General features: G+C 41.6%; 1 protein-coding gene across 2 annotated transcripts in view; it reads left to right on the top strand.

Moving 5' to 3' along the window:
• Positions 1-9,078: 9,078 nt before the first annotated feature.
• Positions 9,079-14,011, top strand: part of GFPT1 (glutamine--fructose-6-phosphate transaminase 1) — a 63,908-nt gene continuing 58,975 nt past the window's right edge. Inside the window, exon 1 of one of the 2 annotated variants that reach the window (XM_059079797.2) lies at positions 9,079-9,285. In XM_059079797.2, the coding sequence (XP_058935780.1) occupies positions 9,279-9,285 (7 nt within the window). In that variant the 5' untranslated portion in view covers positions 9,079-9,278. The remainder of the gene's footprint in view (positions 9,286-14,011) is intronic. The other variant, XM_059079795.2, reaches the window with a different exon arrangement.

A 14,011-nucleotide genomic window follows, 5' to 3' on the forward strand; every position in this document is an offset into this window, starting at 1 on the left:
GGCATTGCGGTTGGAGAATTTGTTTCCTGAGCCATTATAGATGAATTCAGGTTAGACTATGGGAATTACTTTGTAAGGTAGGCACATTAACCTGCTGAAACTGCAGGAAATTGAGATTGTGGAGGAGATGCAGTTAATGACAAGTCTTGGGTCTGGTCACAAAATAAGTGGCTGAGGTGAGTGGGAGATTTAGTGACTGGAAGAGGAAATCACAGAACAGAGAGGCCAAGTTATTGGAAAGATTTTCTACAAAAGAGAGCAGCCATGAGGAACAAGGAGGAAAGGTGGAGAAGAACATTCTAGGCATACAGAACGGTGTAATCAGAATCTGGAAGCTGTGGAATGTATTTGGGAACTGCAAGAAGCTGAGTAGGACTTGAGTGTAAGGTGGAAGGGCTTAGCTGGAAATGGTGCAGAGGTAGGCATTAGGTAGTGAGGAGAATGCTGCAGAAACTCTTGGTTGCCTACTCAACTTACACCCCTGCTTCTCAATTATCATTTGCTTGCAGTGTGCCCACGGAAGGTAGGTCTCACTCAGTCCCAGGAGATAAATTATAACTAGTTTAACTCAGGCATTTTTTTTTTTTTTTTTTTTTTTTTTTTTTTTTTTTTTTTTGCGGTATGCGGGCCTCTCACTGTTGTGGCCTCTCCCGTTGCGGAGCACAGGCTCCGGACGCGCAGGCCCAGCGGCCATGGCTCACGGACTTAGCTGCTCCGCGGCATGTGGGATCTTCCCGGACCAGGGCACGAACCCGTGTCTCCTGCATCGGCAGGCGGATTCTCAACCACTGCGCCACCAGGGAAGCCCTAACTCAGGCATTTTAACTCCTCTTTTCTTTTCCAGTCATTAGTCTAGGTATGGACATATGACCCAACTCTGCCTATGAGCTGTAAGAGAAAGCCTGTTGGTGAGCTCTGGAAAGGTTTTCTTCCTTGATTGAGAGAGAAGAAAGTTTATGTAAAGAAGGCTCTTTTCCTATCCATTCCTTTCCTTCCTGCTTGGTATACTGTAATATGAAGACTTGATGTCCAAGGCTCTTGACAGTCAGCTTGTGATCATGAAAACCAGTTCACTAAGAATGGCAAAGAGGAAGGAAAACAAAAAAGGGGGCCTGGATCTTTGAGGATACTATTGACCTTTGAGCCAGGCTGGGAACCACCAGTGTTCAGAGTATCACGTGAGATAAAAGTTCTTGTTACATCAGGTATTCTGTCATTTGAAGCTGATTGCCTTCTAACAAAGAGCCTGGTAAATCATGGAGAACTTGGTAAATAATTTTACTGCTTTTTTAAACAATTTTTTTTTTTTTTTTTTTTCGGTATGCGGGCCTCTCACTGTCGTGGCCTCTCCCGTTGCGGAGCACAGGCTCCGGACGCACAGGCTCAGCGGCCATGGCTCACGGGCTTAGATGCTCCGCGGCATGTGGGATCTTCCCAGACCAGGGCATGAACCCGCGTCCCCTGCATCCGCAGGCGGATTCTCAACCACTGCGCCACCAGGGAAGCCCTTTACTGCTTTTTTATTTGTGGCAGTGCCAAATGTCAATCTTAAAATGATAAATTCACATTTTTAAATTAATTGTGCCACTTTTTCAGTCAAAGATTAATTTAGGTGTAGTTTAATCACATAATAGTTTTACATTTTGAATGTTTAAGTTATATTTAATTTCCTCCCACATAGCCCCAAAGAAAGAAAGTAATCATTCACTGTTAGTTGTGTTTCATTAAAACAAAAATAAAAACCCCCAAAATGTGCAAAATGTTTTTACACGAAATATTCTTGAAAACACTTGTTGGGACTTCCCTGGTGGGCCAGTAGTTAAGACTCCACGCTCCCAACACAGGGGGCCCGGGTTGGACCCCTGGTCAGGGAAATAAGATTCTACATAACTAAGCCCGCGTGCTGCAACTAGAGAAGCCCACGCACCGCAATGAAGACCCAGCGCGACAAAATAAACAAAATTTAAAAAAAACACAAAAAGCTGGTTGTCTTAACAGAAATTTAAAAAAACAAAACAAAAAAACACTTTATGGGACATTTCAATATGTATTTGAAACTGCGATTATTGGCCAAAGCACCTGGAGGGTTTTTCACTAAACAAGATTAAGGTGAAGCCTGTCAAGGAGTGGGTAATTTCCCCCTCTACCCCTTTTGAGTTCTTGTGACTGGACTATAAAATTGACACAATATAGACTATAAAATTGACACAAGATAGATTAATAGGAGAAAAAGAAACAAATTTTAATTCTTGTACACAGAGGTCTCATAGTAATGGGACCTAAGAAGTGGCCAAAGCAGTTAGCTTTTATATTTTTAGACAAAATTAATTTGAGAGGAATTGACGGAACAAAGAAATTTAGGTTTGGGTGCTAATCAGTAAGGAATTTAAACAGTTTGGACTGGGTAGTGAGTTAGGAAGGAAATAACAAGGTTTGTTTAGGTAGTCTTTTGGCCTGAATTCCCTGTCTCTGGTGATAAGGATGTCTTCCTACCTCCTAGTACAGGGAGGGCACCTGTCACATGGAAGATTTATTTCCTGCTTTCAGGGAGACAGGAGGGTCAAAGTCCCTCTTGTATCAGCCATTTCTTAAGTAACTTTAAATCAAAATAATGACATTGAGGCATATTTTGGGGTGCCTGCCGTGAGCCCCACCAAGCCCTATACAGAATGATAAGGAGCAAAATATATAAAACTTTCTTTGAGCATTCACTATGTGACACTGTTCTCAGCACCCTATATTTATGAAGTCATGTAATCCTATGAGATGGGTAACTATTATTGTCCCCATGAGGCACAGAGAGGAGAAGTACATATTCCATTGCCACAGAAATTAAGTGGAAAAGCCAGGAACATGGACCCTGACATTCTGGCTGCAGAGCCTATGCACATCGCCTTTAGGAAATTGGGCCCTCGTACCTTTCCTGAGTATTCCTACCTCAGGGAAGGGAAAAGCATTCCTTGTCTTCATAGGTGCTGCTTCCTAGTGGACCATCTTTTACTTGCTCCAGACCATCGTGGGCCAAATGTGTACATTTGTACACGTTTGTGTGCATATGTGTACCTTTTTTTCATGCAGGAATATGAAGCTGGCTGCTCTCCAGTCCAGCGGGAATTTACATCATCCCTTTGGGAAACCCCAGCCTTATACTCTGCTTCTCCACATTAGAGTTATCAATAATAATTCCACAGGGTGCTTGCAGTCTGCAGAATCGACTTTTGAAGGAAACTCTAGAAAACAGTATTCTTCTGTCTCCTTATATTTGGAGTCATCTTTCAGCTCTAGGCAGCTCCCTGAATGGTCCACCTCTATTTTGGCTCTGATCACATCCTACAGGGTAGAAATAGTAGATAGGAGCAGTTAATCTCATGGTGTCCAATTTGTTGACAATTTCTTGGCAGTAGAATGAGTTTCTTTCTAGCAGAGGTATAAAACTCTGCCCCAGGTTCTGCCCTACTGGGGAAATTTGGAGCCACCCTGGAGGCGAGTATTGGGGAATGTATTAATTCTAGTTGGAGTCAGCACCCTTTGTTCTCAAGCCTGAGGAGTGAACATCTTTATTTAGTGTTTCTTGGTGTCCCTTCATTCTTTTAGCCCTTTCCTTTGAAGAACTCCTACCTATTCCTGACTCTATGTGGCTCTGGCGGAACTGTCCAATCACCGTGTCCTACCTTCTTTGCCACCTGAGTGGAGCGTATGACTCACTAGAGCCATCAGAATCCTTGCCTAGAATATAAAAAGTGAGGATGGAGAAATAGCCTCTCTCCCCTTGGACTGCAAGCTGTAAAGATGTGATTCCAGAGCTGTTTTAAGGTCTTTTCCCTGTCCATGAGGTCAGAGAGGGAATCAAAGAGAGCTTAGACAACATTTTTTGTGTGCCTGGATATAGATGTATCTGAAGCTGTTTGTATCTCTGTCCTTTCCAATTACATTAGCCAATAAATCCCCCTCTTCAGCTAGTTTGAGTAACTTTCTATTATTTGTCATTGAAAGCTCTATCCTCTAGAAATTTAAAATAAATACATACATTCACGTTGAGGAAGTCAATAAGATCACCCTTCGATGGATGTATTAGTCGGGCCTTCTAGAGAAACAGAACTAGTAGGGGGGCAGAGAGGGAGAGAGAAATTCATTTTAAGGAATTGGCTCATGCAATCATGGAGGCTAGCAAGTCCAAAATCTGCAGGATGGGCTGTCAGGGTGGAGACAGGGAAGAGCTGACATTGCAGTCCAAGTCCAGTTCGGCTGGGGGATTCCTTCTAGCTCTGGGGAGGTCAGTCTTTTGTTCTATTCAGACTTTTAGTTGACTAGATGAGGCCCATCCACGTAATGGAGCTCATTGTGCTTTACTCAAGAGTCCACTGATTTAAATGTTAACCTCATCCGAAAGCATCCTCACAGAAACATCCAGAATATAATATTTGGCCAAATATCTGGGCACTCTAGTGCAATCAAATTGACCAATAAAATGCACCATCACAGTGGGTAAAGTTTGCCTTCATCACCAACTTATTTCTGATTCCTGCTTCCATAATTTGGCCTCCTTTCTTTGGCATTACCATACTTAGTTGCACATGCCCTTATATTGTCCCTTTCTTGCCCAGTGCCATCAACCAAGGTAATCTGTCCAGGTCTGCCTTCCTTCTAATTTCAGAATTATCTTTATTTTATCCCCATCAAAGCTTGCATTTCCTCAGTGACTTTTTCACACCTGGTATCCAAATGAAAATAATCTCATAGTTACACTCTAAAGTGTAATAGATGATAATGACTTAATGTAGATCTCCTTGGGGAGGGAGAGATGTTCTGCCTTAAATATATATGTACAGGTGGAGTTTAGGCAATGTGATAGGGAAGGAGCGGAGGTAATTTTGCACAAGGGAACTTTCTGGTTCCCTTATAATCCTATTTTGTGAGTGACTATCTAGTCCTCTATAGTCAAGCCCTAACTAGTTAACATTTGATTCCCTTCTTAATGCTTCCTTTTAAAAAGGGCAAATACACAGATGCAAAGTTTAAGATAGGATTCTTCTTTAGGGAACTGCCAGTAGGTTAAAGTATAGCTAGACTGTTAAATGCTTGAATTCAGTGGTAGGAGATGATGCTGATAAAACCGACAGGAGTGAGATCTGAATCACCAAGGGTGTGTGCATAGGAGTCTGGACTTAATCCTGCAGGTGAAGGATACCCACTGAATTGGAAGCAGGGAGAAACAGGATTTGATCTGTGTTTTTGAAAGATCACTCTGGTGTGAAAGTGTCTAGGATGCACTGGGGTAGTGGTGGAATCAAAGGGGTTTACTTAAGGGGTCTTTCTGAGCCCCTGACTGGTGCCTTCTCTTCTTCTGTTCATTGCTTCCTTCTCAAAGGCCTTCGTGGCTCAACCTACTTCTTTTTCCTTTGACACTTGCTGCCATCCTCTCTGTCCACTGAAGTACACTTCTCCATATAACTCCATAAGAAGTGGGATATATATGCCCCTGCTTCCCATATTCTTGTAATGCACAGGACTTTTAAAATGTTGAGATAAAATTGACATATAACATTATATTAGTTTCAAGTGTACAACATGATTGATGTATATATTGCAAAATGATCACCACAATAAGTCTAGTTAACATCCATCACCACACATAGTTAAAATTTTTTTCCCTTGTGAGGAGAACTTTTAAGATCTACTCTCTTAGCAACTTTCATATATACAATATGGTATCATTAATTATAGTCACCATCCTGTACATTACATCCCCAGGACTTATTTATTTTATAACTGGAAGTTTGTACCGAGGCCTTTTTAATTTTTAATAATTTTATTGCTATCAATACTTATTATTGTAATCCAGATAAGGGATAACAAAAATCACAAATATGGGGGCATTTAAAAATCTTATAAAGCTATTTCAATTATGGTTCTTCGTTTCTTTAGCAATGGCAGTGAAATCCCTGATGGCCTTCAGGCTGCATGGCAAGGAGAAGGCTGAGAACCATCATATTCAATAGGACTAATCCCATGAACAGGGAAGTGGACTTACATAAAAAGACAATGAATTACACCCCATTACCATCATCATTATTATTATTACTTTTAGTTCAGAACTTCTGTTCAGGAGAGAAAATCTTTTCCATTTCCTCGGATGTTTGAATTAGACCCAGATGTCTCCTTTCCTTCATAGGACATTTATTTTCTTCTCCTCCAGCCCTTATCCCCAAAGATCCAGCTAAAGCAAAGCTATGTATAGATGGGGGTCAGACAAAGTTCTTCCGTATCAGTGTCTTGATTGGCACATGTTTACAAAGGCTCTTTGTTGCAGTGGGTTGGTGAGGTTGTTCAGGGTTGGGCTGGGAAAATATTGACCTTCAAAGTTTCTTCCTTGAGACTGGTGCATAAGCACCTTCTGAAATAGCTGTAGAATGGAGGTGGACAAGACAAATTGATAGTCATGATGGAGTAGAAAGCAGAAGAGGAAAGTAAGGGGTCATAGATTATTATAGTTTGAGCGCTAGCACTTTGATGATACCACTAACATTTTCTTTGTTCCATCAACAAGTTTTCTGGTGATGCACAAAGCTGTTGTTCAAACTTCGGAATCATACCTTCACTTCTTGGCAATATCACTAAGGTTCTACCAGAGACTCTTAGATGAGGGTTCTGAGGCTAATACATACACACACACAGACTTTTTTTTGCCTCTTGAATTAAAAAATGTGTTGCCTAGTAACAAACAGTTCACTGTTTTTTTAACTTTGCTCTGGGTAATTTAGGAACCTGTTTAAGGGCCTGAAATATTAAAGGGCTTTCAGGTGAGTACTTTCATTAGTTAAATGTGACATTTTCCTTTCTTTTAGGACACTTATAAAAGGGCATCTTTTTCTTTCTCTTTTTTTTTTGAAAACAAACAACTTTTTATTGACGTATAGTTGATTTACAATGTTGTGTTAGTTTCAGGTGTACAGCAAAGTGGTTCAGTTTTACATGTATATTCAGTTTTATATATATATTCTTTTTCAGATTCTTTTCTATTATAGGTCATTACAAATTATTGAATATAGTTCCCTGTGCCATACAGTAGGTCCTTGTTGGTTATCTATATATAGTAGTGTGTATATTTTAATCCCCAAATCCTAATTTATCCCTCCCCCCATTTCCCCTTTGGTAACCATAGGCTGTTTTCTATGTCTGTGAGTCTATTTCTGTTTTGTAAATAAGCTCATTTATATCATTTTTTTAGATTCCACATATAAGTGATATCATGTGATATTTGTCTTTGTCTGACTTCACTTAGTTTGATAATCTGTAGGACCATCCATGTTGCTGCAAATGGCCTTATTTCATTCCTTTTTATGGCTGAGTGGTATTCCATTGTATATGTATATACCACATCTTCTTTATCCATGCATCTGTCTGGCTGAGTGGTATTCCATTGTATATGTATATACCACATCTTCTTTATCCATGCATCTGTTGACGGACATTTAGGTTGCCTCCATGCTTTGGCTATTGTAAATAGTGCTGCTTTGAACATTGGGGTGCGTGTATCTTTTTGAATTAGCGTTTTCATCTTTTCTGAACACATGCTAAAAGGGCATCTTTTTCCCTCTAAGAAAAGCTGAAAAGCCCTTTGCTTATTTGATCAGATAACCAGCCATAGGAAGTCAGTTCTGCTAAGAACATATGACTTTTTTCACTCCTTCAGAAACATTTTTGATCCCTTACTTTGTGCTAGGGTTTATACCAGGTGTTGGGTATGCAAAGACTTGTTCTACTCTCAAGAAACTTAGCTTTGTAGGGAAACATTAAAAAATCATAAAATATTGAAGCATATTGCTTTAAAGGAGGCAGCTCAAAGAATGAGAGGTTAATGACTGTCCTCCAGCCTCTCTGGGGGAAGACAAAAAGGGTTTTCCCCAAGAAGTAGCATTTAAGCAGAGATGGGGTGGGGATTCCCCAAAGAGTAACCAATATGTGCAAAAGATTTGAGAATGTTGGACCCGTTGGGAAACTACCTGTTCAGGGTTGTTAGAGTGTAAACGGCTGAAAGGTGGAGTAGGAAGAGGGCAGTAGTGTGAGGTAAGACCAGAAATCTGGGATCAGAAGACCATGCAATGTTCTGTACGTCAGGCAAGTTTTTATGTGATTCTAGTCTTGGGCCATTAATAGCGTTATAATAACCATCTACATTTGACTAAAAATAGCATTTAAATCTTCTTAAAGCAAATGCTCAGGTAATAAATTTTCAGAAACATCATCTCTCTCTGATTAAGTCTCTCTTGGCAGGACTTTTGCATTAATTCATAGGATTAATAGTTCATGAGTCCAATGAAAGGCTGTCAAATCCAAGCAATTCCTACTGCCTGAGACGTGGGCCATCAGAAGTATGGGCCAGCAGAGTTTCTTAAGGCCAGGCGCCTAGTGTTGGATAGTTGAGCCTTACATTCGACCCCCTCCCCCTCTGCAAAAAACTGGGGGTTACGGAGGCAATGGATGGGGCTGGGAATGGGGAGCGGAGGGCTTTCGAGGCCAAGAATCTGACTTAGAGCTTAAGTTGGGAACTGAATCGCTGTCCCCAGAAAGACTGGCCAGATCTGATTGGCACTTCTCTTCCCTCACCTCAGTCAATTCTTTCCAAGTTTTCTACAACCTTATGTCCTCTTTCCACACTGACTTGTTTGTCCCCTAGGATCAGGCATCCTTCTTTCTTCCTCCTCTCTCCCCGCTTGGTGGGGCGCCGGAGCTTGGGGCCTTGGACTGCGTTAGGCGCGTGCTCCAACGCTATTTGCTTTGGTAACGATTCCATCCTCTTTGCTAATCTCTCCATCGTTCCCTGCCAGCCGCCGAGTTCTTTCCCTCCCGCAGGGCAGTGCCTCCCGCCGCGCGCCCCGGGGTCGGGCGGCTCCAGGAACCTCAAGCGGATGCGGCCACTAGCCTTTGCCACGTCTCAGCCGCCAGCAGGCCCGCGCCTGCGTGGGCTCAGGGGCGGTGCAGGGCGGGGCGGTGCGGGGAGGCGGGACCTGCGCTTGAGCGGCGCGGACGCGGCCCAATGGGACCTGCGGGCGGTGGCGGCGGCGGCGCGGTGCGCGCCGGGGGGCGGGGCCCAGCGGCAGTTGCTGGCAAGCCCGGGAGGACCGCACGGCTTTCGTTGCTTCGGCCGTTGCATCCGTGAGGGTGTCGTGTCGGCGCCCCCCTGGCCCCCAAGCCCGCTGACCGCCCAAAAGGCTCGTGTGCGCTCCCGAACTCGCCAGCCTCTCGCCGCTTGCCCTGCAGGCCGTGCCTCCTGCATCATGTGCGGTAAGGGGGCCGCGGGCGGGGGGCGTGTTGCGGGGCAGTGCTGGGGTGCGGTGCGGGCGTCGCTGCGGCTCGTGGAGCCGGCGGGAGCGGGAGTGTGGAGGGTGCGAAGTCTGGGTGTTGGGCGGGGGATGTCCCGCGGTGCCTGCGGGTGCTGGGGGCGGGGGCCGGCCTCTGGGAGCTGGAGCGGGGACCTAGGAGGGCACCTGAGAGGAGGGCGGGCCCTAGAGGGGGTCTGGGGGGTGCCGAAGGAGGCTTTGAGCCAAGAAGGGAACCAGGAGCGAAGAGCACTGTCTGAGTTGGAAAAGGAGCGAGGGTTGAGGGAACTGAGGGGTGGAGGGGACTGACTTCAAAAGAGTCCAGCAGGTGAGGGAGGCAACCTGTGGAACATCAGGTGAGGTCTCTTGAATTTATCTCGCATTCTTCCAGGATTTACCTTTTAAAAAATATTTAATTTTAGCTGCTTTCTTTCGGACACGCCCAACAGAAAATAGAACTATAGCTAGAGCTACGACAATGACATTTCATATGATCTTACTTCCTGCCTCCCCCCATCTCAACAGAAGCCATTGCTAATCAATGCCTTGGTGAATGGGTCCGGAAGTGACCGTGGAGAGAGCTCGTACATCATTTATTACTTGCATGTGCACCCATTTGAAACACTTACTTATGAGAAATAGTGGTCTACATTTAATGAATATTTTACCTAGAACAGTTAAAACATAAAGTTAGGCCCTTTTAGTCCATGTTTTGAGACTTAGTCGTTTTAATAATTAGATAAAAGTGTGAGTTAAAGTTACAGTTGTCAGAATTATATCTGAAATGACTGATATGCTCTAAAATTCGTATTAACTTGGCTATTGTCAGTAAAAAGAATTGAATTCTTACCTTCCTTATTGAAATGTACAACTGACCTTACCCCTGGAAGAAAGAACACTTTTTAAAAAAAATTTATTTATTTATTTTTTTGCTGTGTTGGGTCTGTTGCTGCGCGCGGGCTTTCTCTAGTTGCGACGAGTGGGGGCTACTCTTCGTTGCGGTGCGTGGGCTTCTCATTGCGGTGGCTTCTCTTGTTGACGAGCACAGGCTCTAGGTGCGTGCAGGCTTCAGTAGTTGCAGGACGCGGGCTCAGTAGTTGTGACTCGCGGGCTCTAGAGCGCAGGGGTCAGTAGTTGTGGTGGACAGGCTTAGTTGCTCCGCGGCGTGTGGGATCTTCCCGGACCAGGGCTTGAACCCGTTGTTCCCTGCATTGGCAGGTGGATTCTTAACCACTGCGCCACCAGGGAAGTCCCAAGAACACTTTTTTTTAAGGGAAGTATGATTGTAATAGAATTGAAGCTACCTGGGAAACATTCTTTGTAGCCCTTTGCAAGAGGAACTGAGCAGGAGTAGCTTGTACTCATTAGTGTCTATTTTTCCTGTATTTAACTTTATGTTAATTTCAGCTTCTGAAATGAAGAGCAAGTTTAATTTTAGAGTAGATTAAAAAAAACCGCACAAAAACAGAAACCATTATAAATAGCTTGCTGAAATTATTACTGGTAGAGCTGACTTTAGAATCAGTTACACTTTTGCAGTGTCTAGGTAGTAGAGTGTTTTTGCAAAAGACATAATTTAGTTTGGAGCTGTGAGGTAATGAATTTACAATCCCCAGTGTGCTTGTTTGGTAATTAACTGTTACTGAGTGATGAGGTGTGCACCTAGTCAAGTACCTGGCTTTCTGGTTGCAGATCATTTCTTTATCTTGTTCCAGGAAAAGCAGAAGTCAAAGTATAGTACTATAAACGAAAAAATCAGATCTTGTTTAGAAAAGGTTCAGATAAGGGTGAGGCTTTCAGGGTGGAGATTAGTTTTTAGGCGTTTTCACAGAGCCAGCATCCCCATTCCACCATGTTATGCTGCTGAGGAAACAGACAGGTGATAAACAAGAAATAAAGAACTAGTTATGGGAACATATGTATATGTATAACTGATTCACGTTGTTATAAAGCAGAAACTAACACACCATTGTAAAGCAATTATACGCCAATAAAGACTTAAAAAAAAAGAACTAGTATTTGAGGCATTTCTAAGGTCCTGCTTTTAACCTGGACCAGTTTTACATGATTCCAGGAATAGGGTCCAGAATTTCTCTCCTTTTTAATGTAAATTCTGAAAGTTAACTGTTAAGAAGACAAAGGTTTGTCCCTTATTTTCCTAATTAAGATTAATTAATAATCTTAATTATTGACATAAAATTTCTAGGCAGAAAAATTGAGTGGGAATGAGATTAGATGGGAAAATTTAGAGGTTTACTTTCTGATTACCTGCTGCTGGTTCAAGTTTTTCTAGAAGATTTCGTTTCAACATTGCAGAATGTTGAAGCAGAAGAATGAGGGCTAACAATTCTTTTTGATAGCTTTTTCCAATCAGAAATACTGATAAAACTGTTATTATATTTATCAGGTTGTATAGGGATGTTAATATCTTACTGAGGGGAAAAAAAAAGATTTTATGGTCAAATAAATTTGAGAAGCCACAGACTGAACAGTGTTGAGCTGGCTTTTTTTTTTTAATTGCAGGACTTTTTGGAACTTTTAATGTGCTAGTAAGCATTATGAATCTTCCAGAGAAAAATAGTGTATCTATTTTTAAAATTTATTTTGTCTTCCTCTTATTCTTGGTTCTTTGGAATACTTTGTCCTTTTTAATCTGTTTTACCTTTGGCTTCAGTGAGAGAGTGTCAATTCATTTAAGTTACGCACAGCTCTTAACAGATTTTGATTCTTTTTATAAATGTGGGATTATACCCTTCTGGTCCAATGGTGTATATAAATGATATTTTTGTAAATGAGATAATATTTAAAAACAGTAAGAGAGCTGCAATTTAAAAATACCCTGAAATGAATCCTTAAATTTTTTTTTGTAATTATACTGTGTAATAGCTTTGGGGCTAGTTGAGGGATGCTAAGACTGGCTTCTAGGATAAATCATAAAACTATTAGTGTTAACATATTCTTAGAAATCATACTGGGTATAAAGTAGTTGTGAAAGAAAAGAATTATTGCTTAATGAGCATTTCCTCAGTTGTGTTCCCTGGAAAGGGGAAAGTTAATAGGTCCTGGTAATGAGCAGTAGAAGGTGGGAAAGAGTTTCTTTTTTTTTTTTTTTCAACTTTATTGGAGTATAATTGCTTCACAATACTGTGTTAGTTTCTGTTGTACACCAAAGTGAATCAGCCATATGCATACATATGTCCTCATATCCACTCCCTCTTGAACCTCCCTCCCACCCCTCTAGGTGGTCGCAGAGCACTGAGCTGATCTCCCTGTGCTATGCTGCTGCTTCCCACTAGCTAATTATTTTACATTCGGTAGTGTATATATGTCGATGCTACTCTCACTTCGCCCCAGCTTCCCCCTCCCACCCCGTGCCCTCAAGTCCATTCTCTATGTCTATATCTTTATTCCTGCCCTGCAACTAGGTTCATCAGTACCATTTTTTTTTCTTAGATTCCATATATATGTGTTAGCATATGGTATTGGTTTTTCTCTTTTTGACTTACTTCACTCTGTATGACAGACTCTAGGTCCATCCACCTCACTACAAATAACTCAATTTCGTTTCTTTTTATGGCTGAGTAATATTCCTTTGTATATATGTGCCACATCTTCTTTATCCATTCATCTGTCGATGGACATTTAGGTTGTTTCCATGTCCTGGCTATTGTAAAAATAGAGCTGCAATGAACATTTTGGTACATGAGTCTTTTTGAATTATGGTTTTCTCAGGGTATATGCCCAGTAGTGGGATTGCTGGGTCGTATGGTAGTTCTATTTTTAGTTTTTTAAGGAACCTCCATACTGTTGTCCATAGTGGCTGTATCAATTTACATTCCCACCAAGAGTGCTGGAGGGTTTCCTTTTGGGAAAGAGTTTTGTAATGCATACATTTGGGAAATTCTGCTTTTGGAGATTCACAATTAACAAGTTTAAAGGTTTTAGGAAGTTCTACAAATAAATCCACTAACTTTGTTTAACCCCGTATTTCTTAAACCTTTAATTATGGAGACTTTTTTTCACCTCATCTCTAATTAGCATCCTGCATTATAGTGTTCTCTTTCTGTGGTTTGGGAATTTTTGACTGTACATTTTAAGTACCTAGAAAGTGTTAGAAGATATTATATATATAATATATAGATATTATATATATATATAGATATACACACATGAAACAGAATCACTTTGTTGTACAACAGAAATTAACACATTGTAAGTCAACTATACTTGAATAAAAAAATATTGATAAAAGAAAAAATAACGAAGATATTTGAAGTGATCACTTTGTACTTGGCACTGCCTTTTGGAGAGATGACTAAAACAAAGGAATTGCCTTCAGGGAATTGCTGACTGGAGGAAACAGTGACTACATATATAACAGGTGTGGGTGATAATACACAGTCCTTGTTGATTGCCATGTTCTAGACTACAAGTGGAATGAATAGACATTCTGAGACTGGTTAGGCCAAGAATGTTCCGGATGATAGGATAGGACTCTTAGCTGAGGAATGCTGCCAGCTGGTAGAGAACTAGTGCAATATGAGAGATACCACTGATGGCACATTTTACCCAACAGTGAATGGAGTCAGAAATAAATTGAGAACTACTGCTAGTGGCTTTGAAAGAAGAAATAAAAGTGCCAGGAAAAGAGGCCAAAAAATAGTGGTTAGAGGCAGAAGAGTTCCTAAGTG

Source organism: Kogia breviceps, chromosome 11 (assembly GCF_026419965.1).
Source record: "Kogia breviceps isolate mKogBre1 chromosome 11, mKogBre1 haplotype 1, whole genome shotgun sequence".
In the NCBI taxonomy this organism is placed as follows: Eukaryota; Metazoa; Chordata; class Mammalia; order Artiodactyla; family Physeteridae; genus Kogia; species Kogia breviceps.